Source organism: Cololabis saira, chromosome 1 (genome assembly GCF_033807715.1).
Source record: "Cololabis saira isolate AMF1-May2022 chromosome 1, fColSai1.1, whole genome shotgun sequence".
Lineage (NCBI taxonomy): Eukaryota > Metazoa > Chordata > Actinopteri > Beloniformes > Belonidae > Cololabis > Cololabis saira.
Window position 1 is genome coordinate 3,452,111 of NC_084587.1, and position 26,771 is coordinate 3,478,881.

General features: G+C 44.1%; 1 protein-coding gene across 1 annotated transcript in view; it reads right to left on the bottom strand.

Moving 5' to 3' along the window:
* Positions 1 to 17: 17 nt before the first annotated feature.
* Positions 18 to 26,771, bottom strand: part of LOC133448698 (envoplakin-like) — a 32,965-nt gene continuing 6,211 nt past the window's right edge. Inside the window, exons 4-22 of the mRNA XM_061727516.1 lie at positions 26,570 to 26,693; positions 24,388 to 24,519; positions 24,205 to 24,246; positions 23,964 to 24,125; positions 23,695 to 23,802; positions 22,990 to 23,085; positions 18,399 to 18,509; positions 17,367 to 17,513; positions 15,924 to 16,078; positions 14,134 to 14,231; positions 12,063 to 12,235; positions 11,624 to 11,799; positions 10,993 to 11,131; positions 9,696 to 9,889; positions 7,159 to 7,309; positions 6,971 to 7,054; positions 5,592 to 5,699; positions 5,416 to 5,508; positions 18 to 4,310 (exon numbers count right to left, since the gene is read on the bottom strand). Coding sequence (XP_061583500.1) covers positions 930 to 4,310; positions 5,416 to 5,508; positions 5,592 to 5,699; positions 6,971 to 7,054; positions 7,159 to 7,309; positions 9,696 to 9,889; positions 10,993 to 11,131; positions 11,624 to 11,799; positions 12,063 to 12,235; positions 14,134 to 14,231; positions 15,924 to 16,078; positions 17,367 to 17,513; positions 18,399 to 18,509; positions 22,990 to 23,085; positions 23,695 to 23,802; positions 23,964 to 24,125; positions 24,205 to 24,246; positions 24,388 to 24,519; positions 26,570 to 26,693 — 5,674 coding nt within the window. The 3' untranslated portion in view covers positions 18 to 929. The remainder of the gene's footprint in view (positions 4,311 to 5,415; positions 5,509 to 5,591; positions 5,700 to 6,970; positions 7,055 to 7,158; positions 7,310 to 9,695; positions 9,890 to 10,992; positions 11,132 to 11,623; positions 11,800 to 12,062; positions 12,236 to 14,133; positions 14,232 to 15,923; positions 16,079 to 17,366; positions 17,514 to 18,398; positions 18,510 to 22,989; positions 23,086 to 23,694; positions 23,803 to 23,963; positions 24,126 to 24,204; positions 24,247 to 24,387; positions 24,520 to 26,569; positions 26,694 to 26,771) is intronic.

The window sequence follows — 26,771 nt, forward strand, 5'->3', positions numbered from 1 at the left end:
CAGCATTGAAAATGAAGAGGCGCTCGTTAACCATCATAATTTAAATTTATTGGTTTGTTTCTTCATAAAATATCAAACAATCGTGAGTTTAAAGTGAACAACATTGAGCCCGTGAGTAATACAGAATCAAATCAAACTTGGCCAATAGCATTGCACCATGTCCCAGTATCCCTACGTCAATAGCATCATCTTCATTTCACACATTCTCAAACATCATTTATGTTCTCTGGTTTTAAATTACATCAAAATAAAAAGAAAATAAAAGAACATCTGCCCACATAAGACACGTGTAGTAAACAAATACAAGACGTGTCTCCTGAGTCAATAATATACCGTATTGGCCTGAATATAAGACGGTGTTTTTTGCATTGAAATAAGACTGAAAAAGTGGGGGTCGTCTTACATTCGGGGTCTAGACGTTATACCCATTTACACCACTAGATGGCGCCAGATATCTTTAAAGCGAATGCTGAACTTAACTCCCCAGGCCAAAGCGAACCCCTGTCACGAAGAAGAAAAATAAAAAATAGTATAAGAAAGAAAAGAGAAGAAAATAAGAGAACAGAAATTAACAGAAAGTGGAGAAACGTAGCGACAATCTGGAGAAAAGAGGGTGGAAGTTCGGCAGGTGAACCGGCAGCTGAGGAGAAGTTATGATGCAAACTTCAAGATAATGATTTCAAATAGTCAAAATAACATGCTTTTTCTCTCAAATATATTGTTATAATCATTTGTTTCAGATGTACTGTCATTATTTTCTGTATAAAAATTGAATTTGGTGTTCAAAAAGTCTTTCTTCAAACTTGAGTCTTGAAAAAGAGGGGGTCGTCTTATAATCAGGGTCGTCTTATATTCGGGACAATACGGTATGAACTCCACGTATCGGACGGGACAGTTTGATCAGAAAGCTCCGCGTCGTGCTCGTCTCTCTAGTACCGGCCGAAGGAGTTGTATCCGGACTCCTTGGAGGAGGCGGGCAGCATGGGCAGGCCGGACGCCGGGTCCGTCCTGCAGCGCTCCAGCGCCTGCTTGTAGCTGATCTTCTCCTTGGTCAGCGGGTCTACGATGTCCTTCACGTGGGTGCTGTCCGCCTGCAGCTCCCTCATCATCGTGCTGTCGATCATCTTGGAGCCGGCGGCGTCAAAGACGCTGACCCGGCGGCCGGTGCGAGGGCTGACCAGGCCCCCGGTCAGGTGCTGGGCCTCCATGTAGCGCATGGCCGAGCTCTTCTGCATCCAGCCCTTCTGGATGGCCTCGCCCACGGACAGCAGCTCTCGGGTCATGGGGTCCTCCACGCCCACGAAGGCCTTCTCCGCATTGAGCAGCCGCTGCACCTGCGACTCCTCCACCAGGCCTCTGTTCGTGGCCTTGTGGACCTTGTATCTCCTCTTGTCCTGGACGTCGATGATGCCGCCCGTGGCCGCCTGAGCCTCCAGGAGCCGCTGGGCCGTGGTGTGGTCGATCAGCCTGCGCATGGTGGCGGCGCGGACCGTGTAGACGGTGTCGGTGTGCACGTCTATCACTCCCGAAACTGGGAACCTCTCCTCAGGCGCGGGGAGGTCTGAGGGGGCCGACTTGTCCGGCTTGCTGGACTTTGGGAGGATTGAGTCGAGCTTGGGCTGCTTCTTGTCCTCGCCCGCCACCAGCAGGGCGAACTCCGAGATGGGGAGTTTCCCTTGTTTGTACTGCTGGAGTTCCTTCTCCGTCAGCCTCCCTTCCTTGATGGCATCTTTGATGGAGTACTGCTTCCCGCTCTTGCGGTCCAGCAGGACGGACGTCTCCCCGTCCGGCGCCGTGGACGTGATCTCCTCCCAGTCGCACTCCAGCGTCTGCAGGTCGATGTACTGCTGGCGGGTGATGAGGCCCTGCAGGTAGGCGTCGTACGGGGACATGTCCTTGCCCGTATCCGGGTCCAGGATGGTGATCTTGGTGGAGACGTTGGTCTCCTTGGTCCGCGTCTCGGCACTCTCCTCCTTCTGCAGGTTGGACTGGAGGTCGCGGATGGTGCCGTCCCGCTGGTGGATCTTGTCCTTCTCGTCCAGGATCTGCTTCTCCAGCTGCTGGGAGTCGGACTCCATCTTCATGCTCCTCTGCCGGGTCTTCTGCGTGCGTTCGCCCATCAGCCGGCTCTGCTGCTGGAAGGACTGGCTGGTGTCGCGTTTCTTGGCCTCCAGGTCTCGGAGTTCCCGGCTGAGGTCGTCCTTTTCCCTCTGCAAAGCGTCTCTGTTGACGACCAGCGTCGTCTCCTCCCTGGACGTGTTGGACTTGCTGCTCGTCAGGCGGTTGATTTTGTCGCTGAGGCGTCTGATTTCGTCCTCCAGGTCTTGCCGGTCGAACTTGCTCTGGGAGTACTGCTCCCTCAGGCGATCCCTCTCCGCCTCCACGGCCTGGTCCTTCTCGACGCGCACCACCTCCTTGTACACCGTCTTCTCCCCGGACTTCTCCCTCTTCAGGATCTCCAGCTTGGCGTTGGTGCCACGGATGTCCCGGTCCAGACGCAGGATGTCGCTGGTTTCCTTGTCCATGTCGGAGCGCAGGCCGTTGGTCATCCTCTCCAGCTTGGGGTCCCTCTCCACCTTCAGCACCTCCTCCACCACGATGCTCTCCTCCACGGGAGGCGGGGCGTTCTCCAGCTGGCTGATGCGCCGTTGGATCTCCCTGAGCTCGCCCTCGGCTTGGACCCGTCTCTGGCTCTCCTCGCTCTCCCGTACGGCCCTCTCTTTGTCCTCCACCTTGGACTTCAGCTGCTGCCGCTCCAGCTCCAGCTGACGCCGGGTCGTCACCTCCTCGTCCAGGTCCCTGCCGAGCCGCTCGTGCTCCACGAGCTGCCGCGGGTCCTTCTGCAGGCGCACCACCTCCTGCACCACCACCTTCTCCTCGGGCTTCTGCCTCTCCAGCAGGATGCACTTGTTCTGGAGGTCGAACACCACCTCCTCCATGTTGCGCCGGAGCTGCGCCTCCTCCCTCACGTTCCTCCGCAGGCGCTCCGCCTCCTTCTCCAGCAGCGGGTCGGGCTCGTACTTGATGACCTCCTTGTTGACCAGTTTGGTCTCCACCTTGGACTTCTCGGCCTTCCACTCGTCCCTCTCTTTCTGGAGCCGGCGGATCTTGTCCAGGAGGGAGTTGTGATTGCTGTGTAAGTGATTCACTTGATCGTTCAGCCTCTGAATCTCACGATCGTTTTCCGGGCTCCTCTCCTCCTTAACCACCTCCTCGAAAACCTCCTTCAGTTCCACTTCGGGCTTCTGAGAACGGAGGACGTTCAGGTCCGTCGTGACGTCGGCGATCTCCTTTTCGACGTCGGCACGGTGTTTGTCGGAGTCTTGGATGTCCTTGCGGATTCGCACTATCTCCACCTCCGTGTTGGGGTCTATCCGGTAGATCTCGTTGACGATCTCCTTCACTTCCACTCTGGGCTTCCAGTCTTGAACGTGCCGATAGCGGTTGTTGAGCTCCATGACTTCCTTGGACAAAGAGTTGTTCTCGATCTTCTCTCCCTCGAGGTTGGAACGGATTCTCTTGGTCTCGGTGATGAGCTCCGGGTCTTGTTCGATCTTCTTCACCTCCTTGGTGATGACCTTGGGCTGGATGTTGGGAATGAGCCTCTCCAGCGCGTTGATCTGACTCCTGGTTTGGAAGATCTGGTCATTGAGCAGCGAGCTCGTGTTGGCCTCGTCGGAAATCTCCGTCTCAAACGTTTGCAGAGCTCTCAGCATCGCGGGATCCTGTTCCACCTTAACCACTTCCTTCTTCACCACCTTCTCTTTGATGGGCGGCTTCTTCGCCTGGAGAATCGAGACCTCCGTCTTCATCTGAACCTGCTCTCCGTCTTTCGCGTGGATCTCGTCCCTCAGCTTGGCTATGTCGTCTCTGATCTTCGCGGCGTCCACGTCCAGCTGAGGATCCTTCTCGTACTCCGTCACCTCCCTGGTCACCAGCTTGGGGGTGGTGTTTTTTATCGTGTCCTGAACGGCGGTGATTTTCTTGTTCAGCAGCTCGATCTCCGACTGGGTGGCGCTCCGTTTCAGCGCCTCCTCGTGGAGCTTGCCGCTCAGGTCGTCCAGATCGCTCTCCAGCTTGGGGTCGCGGTAGTACTTCAGCACTTCCTTCTCCTCCACGCGCTCCACCCCCCGCCGGCTCTTCAGCGACATCATCCGGTCTTTGTAGGTCCTCATCTCGGCCTCGGCGTGAGTCGCCCTCTCCTTCTCGTCCTCCAGCTCTTTCACCAGGCCGTCCACCTCGCAGGCGTTCCTCTGCTGGCTCTGCAGCTGCACCTGCTGCTGCGCAACCATCTGCACCTTCTCCTCGTTCTGCAGGAAAAAGAAGTTGGACAGAAATCAGAGGGTTATCATCTGGTTCGCAGTGACGCATACGGAAAAGTATTAGGGCCAGGCAGGAGAAAAATAAAAATATTTTAGAGGAGGAAGATTTTTTTTTCATTATGCACTTCGAGAAAAAAGTGGAAATGTCGAGAAAAAAGTGGAAATGTCGAGATTAATATTGAAGTACGGTACAATTTCGAGAAAAAAGTGGAAATGTCGAGAAAAAAATTGAAATGTCGAGAAAAAAGTGGAAGTGTCGAGAAAAAAGTCGAAATGTCGAGATTAATGTTGAAGTACAATTTCAAGAAAAAAGTCGAAATGTGGAGAAAAAAGTCAAAATTTCATGAATAAAGTTGAAATGTTGAGAAAAAAGTCGAAATGTCGATAAAAAAGTTGAAATGTCTAGATTAATGTTGAAGTACAATTTCAAGAAAAAAGTTGAAATGTCAAGAAAAAAGTGGAAATGTCGAGAAAAAAGTCGAAATGTCTAGATTAATGTTGAAGTACAATTTCATGAATAAAGTTGAAATGTCGAGAAAAAAGTCGAAATGTCGAGAAAAAAGTTGAAATGTCGAGAAAAAAGTTGAAATGTCTAGATTAATGTTGAAGTACAATTTCATGAAAAAAGTCGAAATGTCGAGAAAAAAGTTGAAATGTCGAGAAAAAAGTTGAAATGTCTAGATTAATGTTGAAGTACAATTTCATGAAAAAAGTTGAAATGTCGAGAAAAAAGTTGAAATGTCTAGATTAATGTTGAAGTAAAATTTCGAGAAAAAAGTGGAAATGTCGAGAAAAAAGTGGAAATGTCTAGATTAATGTTGAAGTAAAATTTCGAGAAAAAAGTGGAAATGTCGAGAAAAAAGTGGAAATGTCTAGATTAATGTTGAAGTACAATTTCAAGAATTTCAACATTAATCTCGACATATCGACTTTTTTTTTCAACTTTTTTCTCAACATTTTGATTTTTTTCTCGGAAGTGCACAGTAAAAAAAAAAATCTTCCCCTCTCAAATATTTTTTCTCCTGCTTGGCCCTAATACTCTTCTGTAGAAGCATTTATGACAGATTATTTGTACTTTTTAAATGTTTCCTACCTGTTGAATTAGATTCTTGGCCAGGCCCATCTGCTTCAGGCGTTGGTTGTTTTCGGCCTTTGCCTCGGCATAGCGGTTCACCAGATCTTTTTCCTGTAGTTAACAACGGATTAATATCTTTGCTGTTTTAGTGGATGTACAAGGGCACATTATGTTTAAAAACGCCATCATTTTACCTCTTTCTGAACAGCGTCAGAGAGCGTGAGCATGGGAGGTTTCTTAGGAACTGCAGCGCCAGAATCCTCGAGGGTGCTGTTGTATTTGTCAACGTTGGACTCGTAGTCCTGCACAGATGTCAAGATTTATACCGTTTACTTTCTCTTTTCAATATTGGGTTGGAAAAAAAAACACAATTTAAAACAATATTTTTCCTATTTTGTGCAAGGAATATCACATTTTTCATATACAACAGTTAAAGTCACAAGTTTACATAAAGATACACAAACATGTTTATCTCTAACGGGTATTGCCAAGGACCTAACGATACGATACGCATTGCGATACTTGAGTCACGATACGATATTGTGATATACAAATTTTACGATATATCGTTGTTATACATTGTTCACTGAAAACTGTAAAAGGCATTATGCATCTTAAAATACGAGTGGCACGTTCCTCAGATTATAATAATTCATGGGACAAACTGAGTCAAACCGATGTAATTCAAATGATCCATGCCATCTTATTGTAACTATACAAGCTAAAGTTACAACATATTTGCATATGTTTTTCATATTATTTACAGAATATGAAATTAAGATTAACAATATTATTCAAGCTCATTTATACAATAAAGTCGTACTGGATTTACAACCCATCTGGAACATGATTTATAAGTTAAAACATTTTTAAATATCAATATCGAATCGACCGGCAAAGTATCACGATATCTTTGCTCACTCCTTAAACCTTTTATGTCGTGGGTCAGTTTTAACTCCAGAAAACTGCCAAAATAACTGCAAAAATCTGAATTTTACATGCACTTTGCTGGCATTTGTTAGCATCTTTAAAAGGCACACCATGTAACACTAACTCTACAGACCACAAGGGGGCAGCATATCCCCACAAAAGTTCAGTTTAAGATTAAGATTCCCACAATATTCTAATTTTTTGAGATAGGATATTTGAGTTTTCTTAAACTGTAAACCATGATCAGCAATATATTAAAATAATAAAAGGCTTGCAATATTTCAGTTGATTTGTAATGAATCCAGAATGTATGACATTTTTGTTTTTGTGATTGCATTACAGAAAATCACAATATTTTCTGAGACAGTCCTGTATATGCAAACAAGTTAGAAAGTTAAAAAAAATAAAAAATAAAAGTATTTCTGAGCCTGTGTACTACATCAGATAAAATAAATAAATAAAGTCCTGTAATGATGGCTTTTAGTTTTGGTTCCACCACAAGAATTTAAGTGGCCCCATCTGCCCCCCCTAGGAAACAGTTTTGGAGTCGCCCCTGCAAACATCGTCGTGTGAGCATTGTCTGAGGTTTTTAAGGAGGAAGTTCAGGCCTAGTGTCGGTAATCTTGATTAGGTTGAATCTTACGTTGAGGAGACTCTGCAGGTCCTGAGAGAGCGCAGACACCCGGTCCACGTCGTCCTCCTTCCTCTTCAGGTCGTCCACCGCTCTCTGCGCAGAGAAAGGTACATCATTATTTCACATGGATGGAACATGGTATTTATCCAGGAGGAACAGACAGTCAAAGACAGGACTGGCGTCAGCCTCACTCTCACCTCCTGGGAGTTCTGCTTCTCAGCCACCTGGGCCAGGTCGTCTCCGGGGCCGACCCGGTCCGTCGGCAGGTTGTCCAGGAAGGAGTTCAGAGACTTGCACGAGCTCTGGAAGTCCTGGTTCTTCGGAGAGGCCTCTTGTAAGATGTTTTCTCTGAGAGGAAGATCACAGGTTTGAATTAATAATAATAATGATAATCAATTTTATTCATATAGCGCCTTTAAAAGATCTCAAAGATACCGTGGTCGAGACCCGCCATTCCTGAAAATTAAAGAAACGCTGCAAATAAAAAGAAACGCCGCTGCAAATAAAATAAACGCTTTGCAAATAAAATAAACGCTGCAAATAAAAAGAAACCCCGCTGCAAATAAAATAATCGCTTTGCGAATAAAATAAACACTGCAAATATAAAGAAACGCTGCTGCATTAAAAAAAGCGACGCAAATAAAAAAGCCACAACGGAAGTGAATTACCGGGGACTATTTTTGCTGATGCACCGGTGTTTTTTACGTGAGAGGAAAAGAAGAAGAGGACGTAAGTGAAAAGGAAAAAATAAGAAGAGCGAGGAATAAGAAGAACCACGAACGAGAAAATAAGTGAAACGGTTAGTGTTCAACGTTTCTACGTGTAATTTTTAATGTGCAACACCGGTGCATCGGCAAAAATAGTCCCCGGTAATTCACTTCCGTTGGGGCTTTTTTATTTGCGTCGTTTTTTTATTTTATTTGCAGCGGTGTTTGTTTCTGTTTGCAGCGTTACCTTTATTTTCAGCTATGGCGGGTCTCAGCCACCGTACAAAGACCCTTCACAGACACAAAGATAAAACATCGAGAGCAAGAAAATTAAAATTAAAAACTACAGGATAAAAAAGATAAGAGATTAAAGATAAGATAAATAAGAAACAAATCACACATCACACTTTTTGGCCGGGATCTCCATCTCTTTTTGGTTCGTTACTTTTGGGTTAACCTTTTTCCTTGTTTATTTTCTCCCCAGCAATTTAAAAACAACAATCAATAAAATGTGATTTCAACCCTTGAAATCTTTGTGTGGCGTCCTTAATATGTTGGGGTCTCATTGAGCCTAATTTCTTTACTTTTATGAGGTCGTAAGAGGGGGGTTTAGAAGGTTTTTATTTTGTTTGTTGGTTTGTTTTTTTTGTTGTTTCTTTTTAAGTGTTTAAACAAGTAAATATTAATTGGTAATTCTGATTCGTTTACAACTTACTGGAGTGAATTTAGATTTTCCAATTACCGTATTTTCTGGACTATAAGGCGCACCCGCTCTATTTTTAAAAAAACAATAAAAAAAGATATACAAGCCGCACCTGTATATAAGCCGCACCCACTTTTATTTAAAAAAAAGATATCCAAGCCGCAGATATTTATGTTGTTAGATTAGATATTTACTACATGTACAGAAGGATTCTGAACTGTAAATAATGTACATGTTTGTACCTAAATAGATCTTTCCTAACAGTGTCTTTTAACACGGCAGCAACTTTGCTGATTAAAACGGGACAGAACCAAGAGAAAATAACCTGTATTTATTTATCTATTTATCTGTTTGAAATCTGCCTCTACCTACTTCTATCTGCTAAAGAAGAAGTAGCATATTCTTCTTTGCATTTATTTTGTCTTAGTTTTGATTCTAATTCCGGTTAGAGCGCCCCGAGCGGTGGAAAAAAATCCACAGAATAGAAACCTTTGTATAAGCTGCACGGTTGAAAACCTATGAAAAAAGTAGCGGCTTATAGTCCAGAAAATATGGTAACCTAAATAGTTGGTGTTTTGGGATGTGGGAGGAAACCGGAATGACCGGAGAAAACCCACAAAACACGAGGAGAATTCAGACATCATCATCTGCATACAGGTTGATGTTGATCCCTGCAGGTTGCAAACAAAAGCCACGTTTACACAAAGCCGGGTATTTACAAAAACGGATATTTCCCCCTCTACGTTTTGAAAAATCCCATCATTTCCAGGAACCTGCATAAATATCTGTTTAGGTGCTATGAGGAGCCAAACCTACAGGGGGCAGTGTAACGAGAAGATAAAGTCATGCTAGCCAATCAGAATCCTGGAAAAAAACATCAACAAATGACACGAGTAACTTCCAGTTACTTCCAAGATGAACGAGAGTCTTTGGTTTGGAATGACAGAGAAGTGGAGTTACTTTTAAGTGTGACGTTAGAATATAAAACAGGTAAAATACAAGAAAATATTGACGGTTACAAACTAATTGTAAACACGGGTGTCACTCATGACGCTGGTGACGTTTCTGTCTCATAATGTGACGTTCTGAAGCCTAAATGTCTGTTTCTCTCTGTTTACAAGCAAACATGAAGACTGAGGTTTTCCAAATCTCCACTTGGCCGGAGTTTTCAGAAATGATGGTTTTTGGTGAATTTGAGCTCCATTTTGGTGTAAACGAATGGCCAAAACGCATGAAAACACCACCGTTTTTGCTACGTGGAAACGGGGCCAAAGAGAGTTTTACGTCTCCCTTTCCTGGTAGGATGTTCCTGAGCGGCGCTCACCTCTCCTTGAGCTGGGAGGCCACGTTGGCGTAGCGGGTCTGCAGCTGCTTGACCTCCTTGCCCTGGCGCTGGACGTCAGGGCAGTACTCCTGGTAGCTCTGCTGCAGCGAGCTGCACAGCTGCTCCGTCGCCTCCAGGTCCTGGCTCAGCTGCTTCACGTCGTCCTGAGCCGCCGCCACGGACTTCCGCTGGCGCTGAACGAGACAGGGATTCGGTTAAACCGGGCAGACACTGTGCGATTATCGGCTCGTTTTGAACCGATTTTCCAGTCGTGCGACTATTTTTTGGATCGGGACGAATTTCGACCCAATCGTTGGTCGTGCCTCGTGCAGTAAACGTGGGGTAACGACGAGAGATTAACACCTCACGACGAGAGATTAACACCTCACGACGAGAGATTAACACCTCACGACGAGAGATTAACACCTCACGACGAGAGATTAACACCTCACGATGAGAGATTAACACCTCACGATGAGAGATTAACACCTCACGACGAGAGAGTAACACCTCACGACGAGAGAGTAACACCTCACGACGAGCTCCCGATCACGAATCGTGTGCTCGCAAGAAAATCAAGCGTGTTTGAAATCCTGGTCGCTCCTCGTGAAGGAATCGCACAGTTGAAGCAGCTGCGACCCGATTTGACTCATCCTTTCTCAGAGAGCATGCACAATCTCTGATGTCACGTCAAAAACTATTATTTGTAGTTTAAAGTGTTGCAAATTCACATTACAAATCATGTTTTAATAGCAGAAAAAAAAGACCGCATTTCCCACGTCTGCCCAACCAATTCCTTGTCCAATCACAACGTTGTCTAATCTTTTTTCATTTATCGCCACACAGAAAGGCACAAATTGCTAAAGGCTGATTTATGGTTCTGCGTTACACCAACGCAGAGCCTACGGCGTAGGGTACGGCGGCGACACGCACCGTACGGTTACGCCGTCCATTTAACACGGAACCATAATTCAGGCTTAAGGCAGCGCGTTTGTTTTTTTACTGAGCATCTTCGGTTTCTCCCACTTCGGGGTTTCACTTCTTTTTGACGTTGCAGTTCCAGTAACAGAAGTCCGACATGAGGATTATGAACGTATAGTGTGAGCAAACGGGTCGCATCAGAGCATAAATAAATAAATCGTGGGCTGTGAACTTTTGAACTCAGCGATCTAGTCGTGCAGTTTGAGATGGGGCTGAATCAAACGATTTAAAATATCGCACAGTGTCTGCCCAGCTTTACTCTCAGACGTGGTTGAGATATGATTTTTAAAGGAACATTAAGAGCGGCCGTCCTCACCTCGATGTCCTCGGCGCGGGCTGGGATGGCGTCCGGGGAGTCGGGCAGCGGGCCGTCTTCACTGAGGTCCTCCTCAAACCCGGAGACGATGCCGTCCACCTTCTTAATCTGGTTCTCCAGGTTCAGGGATGCATTTGCTCTGAAAAATTGTGGAATTAAGAGATTAAAAAAAGACTATTTACTTCTGAAATGGTGCCACACTACATGAGGTTTTCTACTGAACTTGTGCTTAAAAGGTCCCATTTTATGCATTTTTGAATCTTTTAATATTGGTTGAGCATCACAATAATCATTGTACTTTCATCTCTGCACCCCAGATGCTGTAAATTTAAGTACATATTCATAGCAGTCTCTGGAGAATGAACCATTCCTCTGTGCTCCAACCTTTCCAAATCACTCATTTATTTCTCTTTCTTCAGTAATTGTGCATCCAGGAGCCCAAAGGTGCCGGAGAGACTCGAGCGGTCCCAAAGTTTTCAGTGAAATTCAACTAAGCAGCCAAACTAAAGCAGACAAAGATCTTTAATGCTTCATGACATCTGTTTTTTTTAGACTTTTTGGGATCAAAAGTTGGAGCTGAGATGTGAAACCAGAGAGCGATGGAGCGCCCTCCTCCTGAAAGGTCACTTACTTCTTCTCGTAGAGGTCGGCCAGCGCGGCCAGGCTGTCGTACTTGTTGCTGGCGGCACTGAGTTTGAGCGGGAGGCCGGACGACGTGCCGTTGGGGTCCTGATCCAGCAGAGGCTGCAGGTCGGCCTGAGCCGCCTGTTTCTGCTGCTCCAGAGCTTTCAGGGCCCCGGCGGCTTCCTGTCCAGGGAACAAACATCAGAGGGTGAACGTCCTGCTTTAAAAGGTCTCACCCAGTACTCGAGTAGAAAAAAAAATCAGGGGGGATGGTGGATTTTATCATATGGGGACAGATAATTTGGGCTGATTACAAATAATTACAAATGTTTATTTTACCTTTTCATCTTGTTTTGTAAAAAAGTGTGTACAAACCGAAATAAAGATTAATTAATTCATTCATTCATTCATTCATTCATTCATTCATTCATGTGTTTCTTTCCCACCTCCTGCTCTCTCAGCCTCTGGGCCAGGTCCCCGGCCGGGTCGGCCCGGTTCAGCGGGGCCCTCAGCCGGCCCAGCACTTCCTCCTCGGCCCCGGCCAGGTCTCCGTCCAGACGGTCCAGCTGCTCGGCCAGAGCCGCGGCTTTGGGGTCCGGGGCCGCGGCCGACACCGGAGCTGCGGGAGGAAACAGAGGAGTTAACGCCGGGCTGCGGTTACTACATAGGGTGGCTTTAATTCTGACAAATGACGAGATATTTCAATCAAGTGTTTCACACTTCCTGTCAGAAAAAAGGTTAATCTCAATTCATTCCTTCACACAATCAGTTTTAGAAATGAATTTTGAGTTAAGCTCCAGTTTGTATTTATTAAATGATACACTGGATCTTCAGTTAGACCGGAAAAAAAGCAGGATATTAATTATGATCACATACTTTGCTAAGAAATGCATACTTTTACTTTGGAAAGATGATCCCTCTCCAACTTTCAAGTTTTTTTTTGATCAAATTTCAGTTTTTTTACCATTGGAAAAGTTACCTTTGGAAAAATACAACCGTGGTCATATCTTTCAAGAATTTTGGTCTCCATTGTTTTCAAAACTGGAGAACTTTTCCAAGGGGGACCAATGAGTATCTCTATTTTCGAACTTGTGCCTTATATGTTTGTATGTTTGTATGTATGTATAGATATATATAGTTTGATATCGCTGTTGCTGCCATTTTTAATTTTTTTATATATATATTTATTTAATTTTGTTTCCCTTAATGTATGATTTTTTATTTTATTTTTTTCCCCAGGGCAATTATGGGGAGGGTAGGAATGTGGGTAAAATAGAAATCGTGAATGTGAAAATGTGAATTGTGAAAATGATTGTGAATTAAAAAGATATTAATAAAAAAAAAAAGAAAAAGGTTAATTTCTCAACTCATACTACCACTTGTTGATTATGCAGATATTGTTTATCAAAATACTCCAGATACCCATCTTAAACCTCTGACTGTATTATTTAATTAATTATGTAGATTTGTGTTACGTTGTCCTTTCAGAACATCGTTGTTTTATGTTTGATACATTGAACTGGTTGCAACCCAAATCTAGACGGCAGTTTCACTGGCTTCACTTCCTTTTTAAATGTGTTTATTTTCACTGTCCTCCATATTTAAAAGAACTCATGATTCCATATACAGGACGGTCTCAGAAAATTTGAATATTGTGATTTTCTGTAATGCAATTGTAAAAACAAAAATGTCATCCTTTCTGGATTCATTACAAATCAACTGAAATATTGCCTTTTATTATTTTAATATTGCTGATCATGGCTTACAGCTTAAGAAAACTCAAATATCCTATCTGAAAAAATTAGAATATTCTGGGAATCTTAATCTTAAACTGTAAGCCATAATCAGCAATATTAAAATAATAAAAGGCTTGCAATATTTCAGTTGATTTGTAATGAATCCAGAATGTATGACATTGTTGTTTTTGTAATTGCATTACAGAAAATAAAGAACTTTATCACAATATTCTAATTTTCAGTCCTGTAACTCTCCATACTCACTCAGACATATGAATTTTCCTTTTTTCTTTGTTCCTAGAATTTCAAAAGAGGTTCGTAAAAGATAATTTTATTTTAAAGCTCCATCAGATTGGAATGATCTTCCTCTCTTTTTGCCTTCTATTACCTCTTTTCATTGTTTAAAGTTCTCATTATATTCTCATCTTAAACCAAATTGCCTATGTTTTTAACTTATTTATGTATTTTTTGTCCTTTTTTCAATTTTTTTTTCTCTCTGTTATGTTATATTTATTTTATTGTCCCGGTTATTCAATGTGTCTATTTTGTAACCAGACTTATGTGTTAGGCTTGTGTGTGGGAGGGGGTTTGTTTTATGTCATGTATGTCTGTACTGTAATGTGATTATTGTAATGTTGTATAAACATACAACATTAAAATACATCACATTACCCCTTGAAAATGAGATGGCACATCTCAAGGGGCTATCCTTTAATACATTCTGAATTAATTCTGAAAGTATTTGATCTGATGCTTCAGGATTTAAGCGGTAAACACCAACCTGACTGTCGGGGCTTGATGGCGTCAGATTTGTGGTTCTTCAGGGACGAGGCCAGATCCGCTCTTCTTTTCTTGATGTCCGCCAGTTCAGCGCCCATCCTAACACATTAGAGACAGATGTTAGCGGTGGCTGGTCAGTAGGGGGCGCTAGGGCGCCGTCATGCTAACACATTAGAGACAGATGTTAGCGGTGGCTGGTCAGTATCAGTCAGTAGGGGGCGCTAAGCCGCCGCCATGCTAACACATTCAAGACAGATGTTAGCAGTGGCTGGTCAGTATCAGTCAGTAGGGGGCGCTAGGGCGCCGCCATGCTAACACATTCAAGACAGATGTTAGCGGTGGCTGGTCAGTACGGGGCGCTAGGCCGCCGCCATGCTAACACATTAGAGACAGATGTTAGCAGCGGCTGGTCAGTAGGGGGCGCTAGGGCCGCCCATCAAATCAAGAGATGAAAAATAAAAAAGAAAAGAAAAAACATGCTGGGTGCTGGGTGGGTGACTGTCAATATTAATTAAATGTTGTTTAAATATTTATTTGGTTCCAAAATGTTTTTTATTTTATTAGGGCCCGAGCACTTACAGTGCGAAGGCCCTATTGTATCTGTAGGGGAAGTTGTTGTTTTTCTCGTTTTTATTTTTATTTTACAATTTCAAGGAGAGGGGAAGATTTTTTTTTATTGTGCACTTCGAGAAAAAAGTCGAAATGTCGAGATTAATGTTGAAATACAATTTCAAGGATAAAGTCGAAATTTTGCCTTTTTTCTCAACATTTCAACTTTTTTCTCGAAATTGTATTTCAACAATCTTGACATTTCAACTTTTTTCTCGAAGTGTATAAAGAAAAAGAAATCTTCCTCCTCTAAAATATTATTTTTATTTTTCTCCTGCCTGGCCCTAATACTCTTCCATATAAACCCCTACTTTATGTTCAGTTTTCTTTTTCCACTGCAGCAGAACTGAACTGCTTCACTAAAAACTTAGGACCAATAAGCCACTATTGTTGGATGGTAACATTTTTCAAAATTAAAGGACCAAAATATTATTTTCCACCTATCTTTTTTCCCTATTGTACCAAGCTGGTACCTGACCGTGCCTCCAGTGTACCGCTACACCCGTCGTAGGCCAGGGTAAGAATGTTTATCCGGTACTCCAGGTCCACCCTGACTTCTGTGTACCGTTACACCCGTCTTATACCAGGGTAAGAACGTTTAGGTACTCACAGGTCCACCCTGACTTCTGTACCGTTACACCCGTCCTAGGCCAGGGTAAGAGTGTTTATCCGGTACTCACAGGTCCACTCTGACTCCTGTGTACCGTTACACCCGTCTTATACCAGGGTAAGAACGTTTATCCGGTACTCACAGGTCCACTCTGACTCCTGTGTACCGTTACACCCGTCTTATACCAGGGTAAGAATGTTTATCCGGTACTCACAGGTCCACCCTGACTCGTGTACCGTTACACCCGTCTTATGCCAGGGTAAGAATGTTTATCCGGTACTCACAGGTCCACCCTGACCTCTATGTACCGTTACACCCGTCTTACCAGGGTAAGAATGTTTATCCGGTACTCACAGGTCCACCCTGACCTCTGTGTACCGTTACTCCCGTCGTAGGCCAGGGTAAGAATGTTTATCCGGTACTCACAGGTCCACTCTGACCTCTGTGTACCGTTACTCCCGTCGTAGGCCAGGGTAAGAATGTTTATCCGGTACTCACAGGTCCACTCTGACTTCTGTGTACCGTTACACCCGTCTTATACCAGGGTAAGAACGTTTAGCCCCAGTACTCACAGGTCCACTCTATCGATGGCCTCCGGGTCGGGGGGAGGGATCTGGAAACAAACCCCCGGGAAGGTCTTGGTCACGCCGTCGGAGGACGTGACGTCCCAGTCCTCGTTCTCAGAGATGGATTTCAGGGTGAACTTCTCCCCTCTGGACAGGAAACCCTGCGGTGAACGAGAGAGTGAAGTGAGAGGTTTCAGGGGGGAAGATCCGCTTGTTCACGTTAACCGGCAGATCTGCTGGCTTTTAATGTTCATGGAAAAATGTCCCACATGTTTTATTGTGCTTTTATTGAAAGTGCTTTAACTTTCTGCATCATCAGCTGCCCTAAAAACAGGTCTAACAAGTCCTTTATCCCCCAAGCCATTAAACTTTTAAATACTTCTAGGAAATAGCCCCCAGCTGGCTGGGTAATACCTCGTACAAGTGTCTGTGTTACTCTCCTGTGTCCCTGTTTTTATGATATGTTTGTCAAATTGCCATGTGTGTCTTTTGCTGCAAACAAATTTCCCCCATGGGGACAATAAACACATAACTATATCTATCTATACAGGACTGTCTCAGAAAATTAGAATATTGTGATTTTCTGTAATGCAATTACAAAAATGTCATACATTCTGGATTCATTAAAAGTCAACTGAAATATTGCAAGCCTTTTATTATTTTAATATTGCTGATCATGGCTTACAGCTTAAGAAAACTCAAATATCCTATCTCAAAAAATTAGAATATTCTGTGAATCTTAATCTTAAACTGTAAACCATAATCAGCAATATTAAAATAATAAAAGGCTTGTAATATTTCAGTTGATTTGTAATGAATCCAGAATGTATGACATTTTTGTTTTTTTAATTGCATTACAGAAAATAAAGAACTTTATCATATATTCTACTTTTCTGAGACAGTCTTGTATATATATCTAGGTTCCAGGTTCCAGGTTCTAGGTTCTAGATTCTAGGTTTTAGGTTCTAGGTTTCAGGTTCTAGTTTTTAGGTCCTAGGTTCTAGAGTCTAGGTTTTAGGTTCTAGGTTCTTATTTCTAGGTCCTACTTTCTAGGTTTCAGGTTCTAGGTTTTAGGTTCTAGGTTCTTATTTCTAGGTCCTACTTTCTAGGTTTCAGGTTCTAGGTTTTAGGTTCTAGGTTCTTATTTCTAGGTCCTACTTTCTAAGTTTCAGGTTCTAGTTTTTAGGTTCTAGGTTCTAGGTCCTAGTTTCTAGGTTTTAGGTTCTAGGCTCTAGGTCCTAGCTTGCAGGTTTTAGGTTCTAGGTCCTAGTTTCTATTTTCTAGATTTTAGGTCCTAGTTTCTAAGTTTTAGGTTTAAGGTTCTATTATGTACAAGGGGATGCAGCGTGTCTGTGTTACTGTCCTGTGTCTGTTTTTATGCTGTTTGTCAAACTGCCATGTGTGTCTTTTGCTGCAAACACAATAAACACGTGTGTATCCAGATCTCACCTGGTCGGACTCCCAGTCGCACAGCGACTCCACGGTGACCGGCCTGCTGGGGGCGCTGCGCCGCAGCTTGAGGGGGGCGATGGTGGTGCTGCGTCTGCGGAGGTCGGCCAGCAGCTGGTCGCAGTTCTGCACCGTGTTCTCCTCGCCCTGGGGGAAAACCGGCACACAAACTCTTGTTATTTCCTCTCTCACGTCACAGTGAAATAATGTACTTTATTTATATAGCCCTTTACAGCCACCTCTAGCTGAGCCAAAGTGCTTTACAGAATAAAACATAAAAAACACAATACAACATACAAACTGCACAGAATTGTTCCTAATGTTTCTCCACTTTGTAATAGATGCAACACTACGGAAAGCTCTCTTGCTCGAAACTCTAATCTTTCAGTTATGATCCTGAAACCGCTCTATTTGGACATTTTGCTACTATGGAAAACTTGGACTGCAACATAGGTATCGCCCAGACAACTTGGCATGATGATCGCCAAGAGATGTGTCCTAAAACTGAGGAAATCTGATTCAGCCCCCAAGTTTGAGGCTTGGTTGAGGGAACTCATAAGTGTTTTACATGTTGAAAGACTGAGACATTAACTATCTAGCAATCTTCTGAAGTTCTCCAGGATGTGGAACCCAGTACTAAAGTATATAAAGGACCAATGATACCCTTCTCTTCTCCCACCCTGCTTGTGAACTTTTTTGATAGGTTCCCCGCTCAAATATTTTTTCTCCTGCATGGCCCTAATACTCTTCCGTACGTAACTGATAAAAACTTGTCCTAACAACGTTATAAACTTGTCAAACCTGTTAAAACTATCAAAAATCACCCCCAGATTTCTGACATAAGGACTGAACGACGAGGACGAGGCGCCAAAGCTAGTCATCACAGTTTCCTCAAACACAATGCACTCTGTCTGGTCCAGGTTTAAGTGCAGGAGGTTCTGGGCCGACCGCTGCTCTATGTCAGCAACACATGCCAGCAGGGAACTTGGGCATCAATGGCGGATTGATTTGCAGAAGCCGGGGTGTTCCTACCTCGAGCTGCAGCAGCGTCTCCGACTTGCTCTTCTTGCTGAGGGTTTTGGGGTCCAGGTTGTTGTTGAGCTTCGTCAGCGTCTCCGACAGCTGCTCGCTGTCCAGCTGGTACTGTGGACAGAGACATGGGGATGGTTATTGCTCGGCTCAACTTTATCGTAGAGACATCGTTCAAATTTTCAAACACTCGGCCCGATTGGCTCTAAAGCAGTGGTCCCCAACCTTTTCCGTACCGCGGACCGGTTTAATGTCTGACAATATTTCCACGGCCCAATCTAAAGGTGTAGCTGAACTAAATAAAATGACCGGCATTAAAAACTGTGGTATTTTCGCTATAGTAGTAGTAATAATAATAATAATAATAATAATAATAATAATAATAATAATAAAAAAACATAATTTTTGAAGAAATAAAATGAAATAATGGAAATTGTAAATTACCTATAATATCAGTGTTTCTATAAATGTGTTTTTATGTTTGTTTTCTCATTAACTCATTAAGTTAAACTTGTATGAATGTAGAAAGACTTACTATTTTATTTTATTCCTTTATAGCTCTTACGGTGTGTTTGCAGTGTATTTACATCCAAGGAATAAAAACATTGTGAACCATCAGTTTGAGAGTCAAACATTATCAGTCGGGGATTCTACAGAAATTATTTTTTAATTAAAAAAAAAAAAAAAAGATTTTTTTTTTTTTTTTTTCTCTCTGTGCGGCCCGTTACCAAATGACCCACGGCCCGGGACCGGGCCGCGGCCCGGGGGTTGGGGACCACTGCTCTAAAGGACCGTACAACCTCATTATGCCAATTATTACAGTTTTTGTGATATTTAACTTTCAATTTTACTTTGGACGCAACAGGTTATCGTAGAGACATCGTACAAATGTTCCCCGACTCGGCACGCTGTGGCCTTCGACATATTAAAATCTCATGGAGCTGTGATTTTTATGTCAAAATCCATGTCAAATGCCAAATTCATTCGGATGGGTTTTTTTACTATGGTGAAAAAAAACCCTATCCGTTAACGTAGCCTGAACCGGAATGTGCACCCACACATGGCATACATCGTTAGATGCGTTTCCATCGTGCCTCGAAGGGCAATACTTTTCTCAGTCTAAAGCGTTACCGTGGCAACGCTGGATGCCAAGAAGCGGGAAAAAAAGGGGAAAATTCGGACGCTTATTGGCCGGCCGAACTTTATCGTAGAGACATCGTTCAAATGCTCCGAGACTCGGTTAACTTCGGACCAAAAGATCTTTCAACCTCATTATGCCAATTATTACAGTTCTTGAGATATTAAACTTTCAATAAAAAAGAAAATGTCCATTTGACTTTGGACGCTTGTTGCTAGGCAACAGGTTATTGTAGGGACATGATTCAAATGTTTCAAAACTCGCCTTGCTGTGGACGACAACATATTCAAATTTCATGAAGCTGTGATTTACATAAATTTTAAGTGAAAATGCCTGCCAAATGGCCCCATCCCCAAAGGTTTATTAACAACCTTTAACAGTTTATTAACAACCTTTAACAGTTTATTCACAACCTTTAACAGTTTATTAACAACCCTAAACTACTTCTTGGCCATTATTAATCACCCTAAACCACACAACCCCGAAGCAGGGGCTGTGGTTTATTAACAACCCTAAACCACAGGAATGAATGCAATACAACCATAAACACCTCAAACTGACATAGAACCACCCCGAACACAAACACTACACAACCACTACAAAACCACTACACAACCACTACAAAACCACTACACAACTACTACACAACCTCTACACAAACACTACACAACCACTACACAACCTCTACACAACCACTACACAAACACTACACAAACACTACACAACCACTACACAACCACTACAAAACCACTACACAACCACTATAAAACCACTACAAAACCATTACACAACCACTACACAAACACTACACAACCACTACACAACCACTACACAACCACTACAAAACCACTACACAACCACTACACAACCACTACACAACCACTACACAAACACTACACAACCACTACACAACCACTACACAACCACTACAAAACCATTACACAACCACTACACAAACACTACACAACCACTACACAACCACTACACAACCTCTACACAAACACTACACAACCACTACACAACCTCTACACAACCTCTACACAACCACTACACAAACACTACACAAACACTACACAACCACTACACAACCACTACACAACCACTATAAAACCACTACAAAACCATTACACAACCACTACACAAACACTACACAACCACTACACAACCACTACACAACCACTACAAAACCACTACACAACCACTACACAACCACTACACAAACACTACACAACCACTACACAACCACTATAAAACCACTACACAACCACTACACAAACACTACACAACCACTACACAACCACTACAAAACCACTACACAACCACTACAAAACCACTACACAACCACTATAAAACCACTACACAACCACTACACAAACATTACACAACCACTACACAACCACTACAAAACCACTACACAAACACTACACAACCACTACAAAACCACTACACAACCACTACAAAACCACTACACAACCACTACAAAACCACTACACAAACACTACACAACCACTACAAAACCACTACACAACCACTATAAAACCACTACACAACCACTACACAAACACTACACAACCACTACACAACCACTACAAAACCACTACACAAACACTACACAAACACTACACAACCACTACAAAACCACTACACAACCACTATAAAACCACTACACAACCACTACACAAACACTACACAACCACTACACAACCACTACAAAACCACTACACAAACACTACACAAACACTACACAACCACTACACAACCACTACAAAACCACTACACAAACACTACACAACCACTACAAAACCACTACACAACCACTACAAAACCACTACACAACCACTACAAAACCACTACACAACCACTACACAAACACTACACAACCGCTACACAAACAATACACAACCACTACACAAACACTACACAACCATTACACAACCACTACACAAACACTACACAACCACTACACAACCACTACACAACCACTACACAAACGCTACACAACCGCTACACAAACACTACACAACCACTACACAACCGCTACACAAACACTACACAACCACTACACAACCACTACACAAACACTACACAACCACTACAAAACCACTACACAACCACTACAAAACCACTACACAAACACTACACAACCACTACAAAACCACTACACAACCACTATAAAACCACTACACAACCACTACACAAACACTACACAACCACTACACAACCACTACAAAACCACTACACAAACACTACACAACCACTACAAAACCACTACACAACCACTATAAAACCACTACACAACCACTACACAACCACTACAAAACCACTACACAAACACTACACAACCACTACAAAACCACTACACAACCACTACACAACCACTACAAAATCACTACACAACCATTACAAAACCACTACACAACCACTACAAAACCACTACACAAACACTACACAACCACTACACAACCACTACACAAACACTACACAACCACTACACAAACACTACACAAACACTACACAACCACTACACAAACACTACACAACCGCTACACAAACACTACACAACCACTACACAAACACTACACAACCGCTACACAAACACTACAAAACCACTACACAACCACTATAAAACCACTACACAACCACTACACAAACACTACACAACCGCTACACAAACACTACAAAACCACTACACAACCACTACAAAACCACTACACATCCACTATAAAACCACTACACAACCACTACACAAACACTACACAACCACTACACAACCACTACAAAACCACTACACAAACACTACACAACCACTACAAAACCACTACACAACCACTATAAAACCACTACACAACCACTACACAAACACTACACAACCACTACACAACCACTACACAACCACTACAAAACCACTACACAACCACTACACAACCACTACACAACCACTACACAAACACTACAAAACCACTACACAAACACTACACAACCACTACACAAACACTACACAACCACTACACAACCACTACACAACCACTACACAAACACTACACAAATACTACACAAACACTACACAAACACTACACAACCACTACACAACCACTACACAAACACTACACAACCACTACACAAACACTACACAACCACTACACAACCACTACAAAACCACTACACAAACACTACAAAACCACTACACAACCACTACACAACCACTACACAACCACTACACAACCACTACACAAACACTACACAAATACTACACAACCACTACACAACCACTACACAAACACTACACAACCACTACACAACCACTACAAAACCACTACACAACCACTACACAAACACTACAAAACCACTACACAACCACTACACAACCACTACAAAGCAGCAAGAGGGGACGAATATCAAAATTTCCTGAGATTTTCTAGAGACGACGCCCCGACGCCCTTCAGCCGACCTTCTTACCTTCTTGTACTCCTCCACGTTGTCCAGGTGCGTCTCCTGACAGATGCACAGGTTGAGGAACTCCTGCCACTCGTTGCGTACGTTGTCCCTCTGGGCCTGAAGGCAAAGGCAAATTTATTTATATAGCACAGTTCACACGACGAGCATGGACTCAATATGCTCAAATACATAAACAAACAAACACAATTACAGGGTTACAATAACAGAAACAGACAAAAGGATGTCAAGAGAAAAACAACAACAATAATAACAATAATTCCATTATAACAAAAGTGCTATCACTCAGCCAATCATTTAGAGAAAAAATTCGAAATGTTGAGAAAAAAGTTGAAATTTCAAATTTATTCACGAAATTTTGACTTTATTCTTGAAATTGTACTTCAACATTAAACTCGACATTTCAACTTTTTTCTCAAAGTGCACAATAAAAAAAAATCTCATGCATGGCGCTAATATTCTTCCGTAAAAAACTGAAAGAACTGAACATTGACTGAACATTTATCTAATTTTTTTTCTAGTTTTCTTGTCATGCTTGTTTTGTCCTGTTGTGTTATTGCTGTCTTGTTGGATCACTACAGGGTGGAAGGGGGGGGGGGTGATTTAAAGGTTTTTGCTATACGATTGCGTGCATAAGTGTTGGATTTAATTGTATGCATCAACAGAATCATAAAAAGCCGTGTAAAGGTGTGAACCCTGATCCTGTACCTGGATGGTGGCGCTGGCCGGGTGCTTCAGCTCGATCAGCCGGTCCCCTTCGTCCTGCAGGTTGTTCACTTCGCCCTCGTGGTTCAGCAGACTGTTGCTCTTGAAGTTCTGGGTGGAGAAAAAACAGAGGTTTCTCTTCTGCCTCCAACCGTTCAAACCTCATTATTCATGATTTCATAATCTCGACCTGCTGATCTGATGACCAATAATCAGGTTTAATGAGTGAAGGGGGCGGGGCCTCCCCGAGGGGGAGGGGCCTCGGTGCTGACCTCGTACTGCCGGCGGACGTCGGGCGGGTCCACCATGTGGTCGCTCCAGTCCTGCGTCCGGATGCTGCTCTGCTGCTCCCCCAGGAACGACAGCTCTTTGCTGCAGCCGTGCATGTAGTCGTACAGGCTGGTGAGGTAGTGACGACGCCACTTGGAGTTTTCCTGGAGGGTGGAGGGATGGAGGGATGAATGGATGAATAGATGTGTTTTAGTTGTTTCTCTGTGTGGACGGTCTACTCACCAGCAGGTTGTTGTACTGCTTCTTCAGGGCCGTGTATTTCTCCTGAAAGATGAGGTTGTGACACGTCAGCAGAGGAAGAGACAAAAACACACGGGGCGACGGGGGGTTTAACGGCGAGGGTTTTAACGGTGAGGGTTTTAACGGAGGGTGTTTTAAGGGCGGGGTTTTCACGGCGAGCCTCACCTTGCTGCCGGCGGAGCTGACGCACAGCTGCGAGTTGTACGCCTCGATCTCTTTGTGCAGGATGTTGTGAGCAGCGATCTGCTTCTCCAGGTCGGCCATGGTGGGACCGTACTCCTCCACGTTCACCTCTTTCTGGGGGAGGAAACATCCAGAGGAAAACAGACGATGAACCTTCCTACTGTTCTCACCACTGCAGGAGCAGAACCTTTATCCCTGGACCTAAAACCCCCACTGAGGCCCGTCGGTAGAGCCACGGCTCGGGGGTCCGCCAACAAGTGAGGTGGTCAAATCAACAGCTGAAACCTGATTGGTCCAGATTGGGGATGCCCCGATACCAATACTGGTATCGGGGCCGATACTGCTCTCATAGACTCGTACTCGCAAAAATATTACAATACCACGCACCGATACTTGATTGTTGTTGTAGTTACTGATTAGCGACTCTAGGGGAAGATGTTGAGCTGCAGTCAGCGTGGTGATGAGAAGAGAGTGATACATGAGTGAGACTGGCAGCGCCGTTTCAGGCAAGATAGTGACAATTAATGCAGCGGGACGTCAGTAGTGTGGACATATTTGAAAATAAGGGATGTCGACAGAAGCAAGGCAGACTGAAGCTACGTGTTGCTAAGGTGTAAAGAGGAGGAAAGGAGAATACGTCGTTTAATACCAGCAACTTGATAAAACATCTCCAGACGCTTCATAAAGTTGAGGATACAGAGTTTGCTGATGCTACTGCAAGAACACAACAGCCAACATTAGCTCAGGTTCTGCAAAAGCGACAGACAATGTCAAGAGAAAACCCACGGGCCGTGTTGGGACTCAGCGGGCTGTCTGCATTTTGTTTAAAATAGTTCTACTCATTTTGTTTATTTTTATTGAATTTATCTCCCACTCCATCGTTCCCTCACTCGTGAATAAGACCCCGAGATACTTGAACTCCTCCACCTGAGGCAGGACTTCTCCACCCACCCGGAGAAGGCACGCCACCCTTTCCCGATGGAGAACCATGGCCTCGGTTTTGGAGGTGATGATTCTCATCCCTGCCGCGTCGCACTCGGCCGCAAACCGCCCCAGCACATGCTCGAAGCTCTCTATTTACCGGTCAATCTACGCCCCTACCCTCACCTATGGTCATGAACTTTGGGTAGTGACCGAAAGGACGAGATCGCGGATACAAGCGGCCGAGATGAGTTTCCTCTGCAGGGTGGCTGGACGCTCCCTTAGAGATGAGTTTCCTCCGCAGGGTGGCTGGACGCTCCCTTAGAGATGAGTTTCCTCCGCAGGGTGGCTGGACGCTCCCTTAGAGATAGGGTGAGGAGTTCGGTCACCCGGGAGGAGCTCGGAGTCGAGCCGCTGCTCCTTCACATTGAGAGGAGTCAGCTGAGGTGGCTTGGGCATCTGTACCGGATCCTCCTGGACGCCTCCCTAGGGAGGTGTTCCAGGCATGTCCCTCCTCCCTAGGGAGGTGTTCCAGGCATGTCCCACCGGGAGGAGACCCCGGGGGAAGACCCAGGACACGCTGGAGAGACTATGTCTCTCGGCTGGCCTGGGAACGCCTCGGACTCCCCCCGGAGGAGCTGGAGGAAGAGATGGAGGAAGTGTCTGGGGTGAAGGAAGTCTGAGCATCTCGGCCTAGGCTGCTGCCCCCGCGACCCGGGAACGGATAAGCGTCGGACGATGGATGGATGGATGGATGAATGAATGAATTTATCTGTTGCAAATAAAACCTGTCTTCCAATTCATTGCATTTTTCATTGCATTTTTTTTAGTTATTTTTGTGGTAGAAGTATCGGATCGGTACTCTGGATCGGTAAGTACACAAATTAAAATACTCGCTCTAAAAAATGGTATCGGGGCATCCCTAGTCCAGATGATCTACTTGATCATGAGTCAACCATGACAGACCATCTTAATACTGGTATAAAACAAACTAAAATAGTGATTATAAACCAACCAACCATCAGCCGGCTCCAGCGTTCAAACACGGAGGGACGGAGGGTGAGAGAGCAACACAAACACAAACAAACTAGATCTCTAGTGGATCCTCCAGTTCCTGGAACCTCGTGAAGATTTGCATCAGCCGTCAACCCAAACCAGTTGGTACCGGTTCAGTGAGGGTCACCTCTCTGGTTGGGCAGCAGAGCTGGCATCTCTTCAGCCCCCGTCATCTCCATCACCGTACCTGTTTCTGGTTCAGGACCGGCCCCCAGTCGATGCGCGGCATCAGCGAGACGTCGTCGATCTGCTCGTAGATGTCCCGGTAGAAGCTGCAGTCCTTCAGCCAGCGCTCGTGCAGGTGGATGACGCTGGAGGAGAAACAGATCAGACCAGGTATTACCTCCCCTGGTGGTGACATGGAGAACTGCAGCTAACCAGCTCTACCT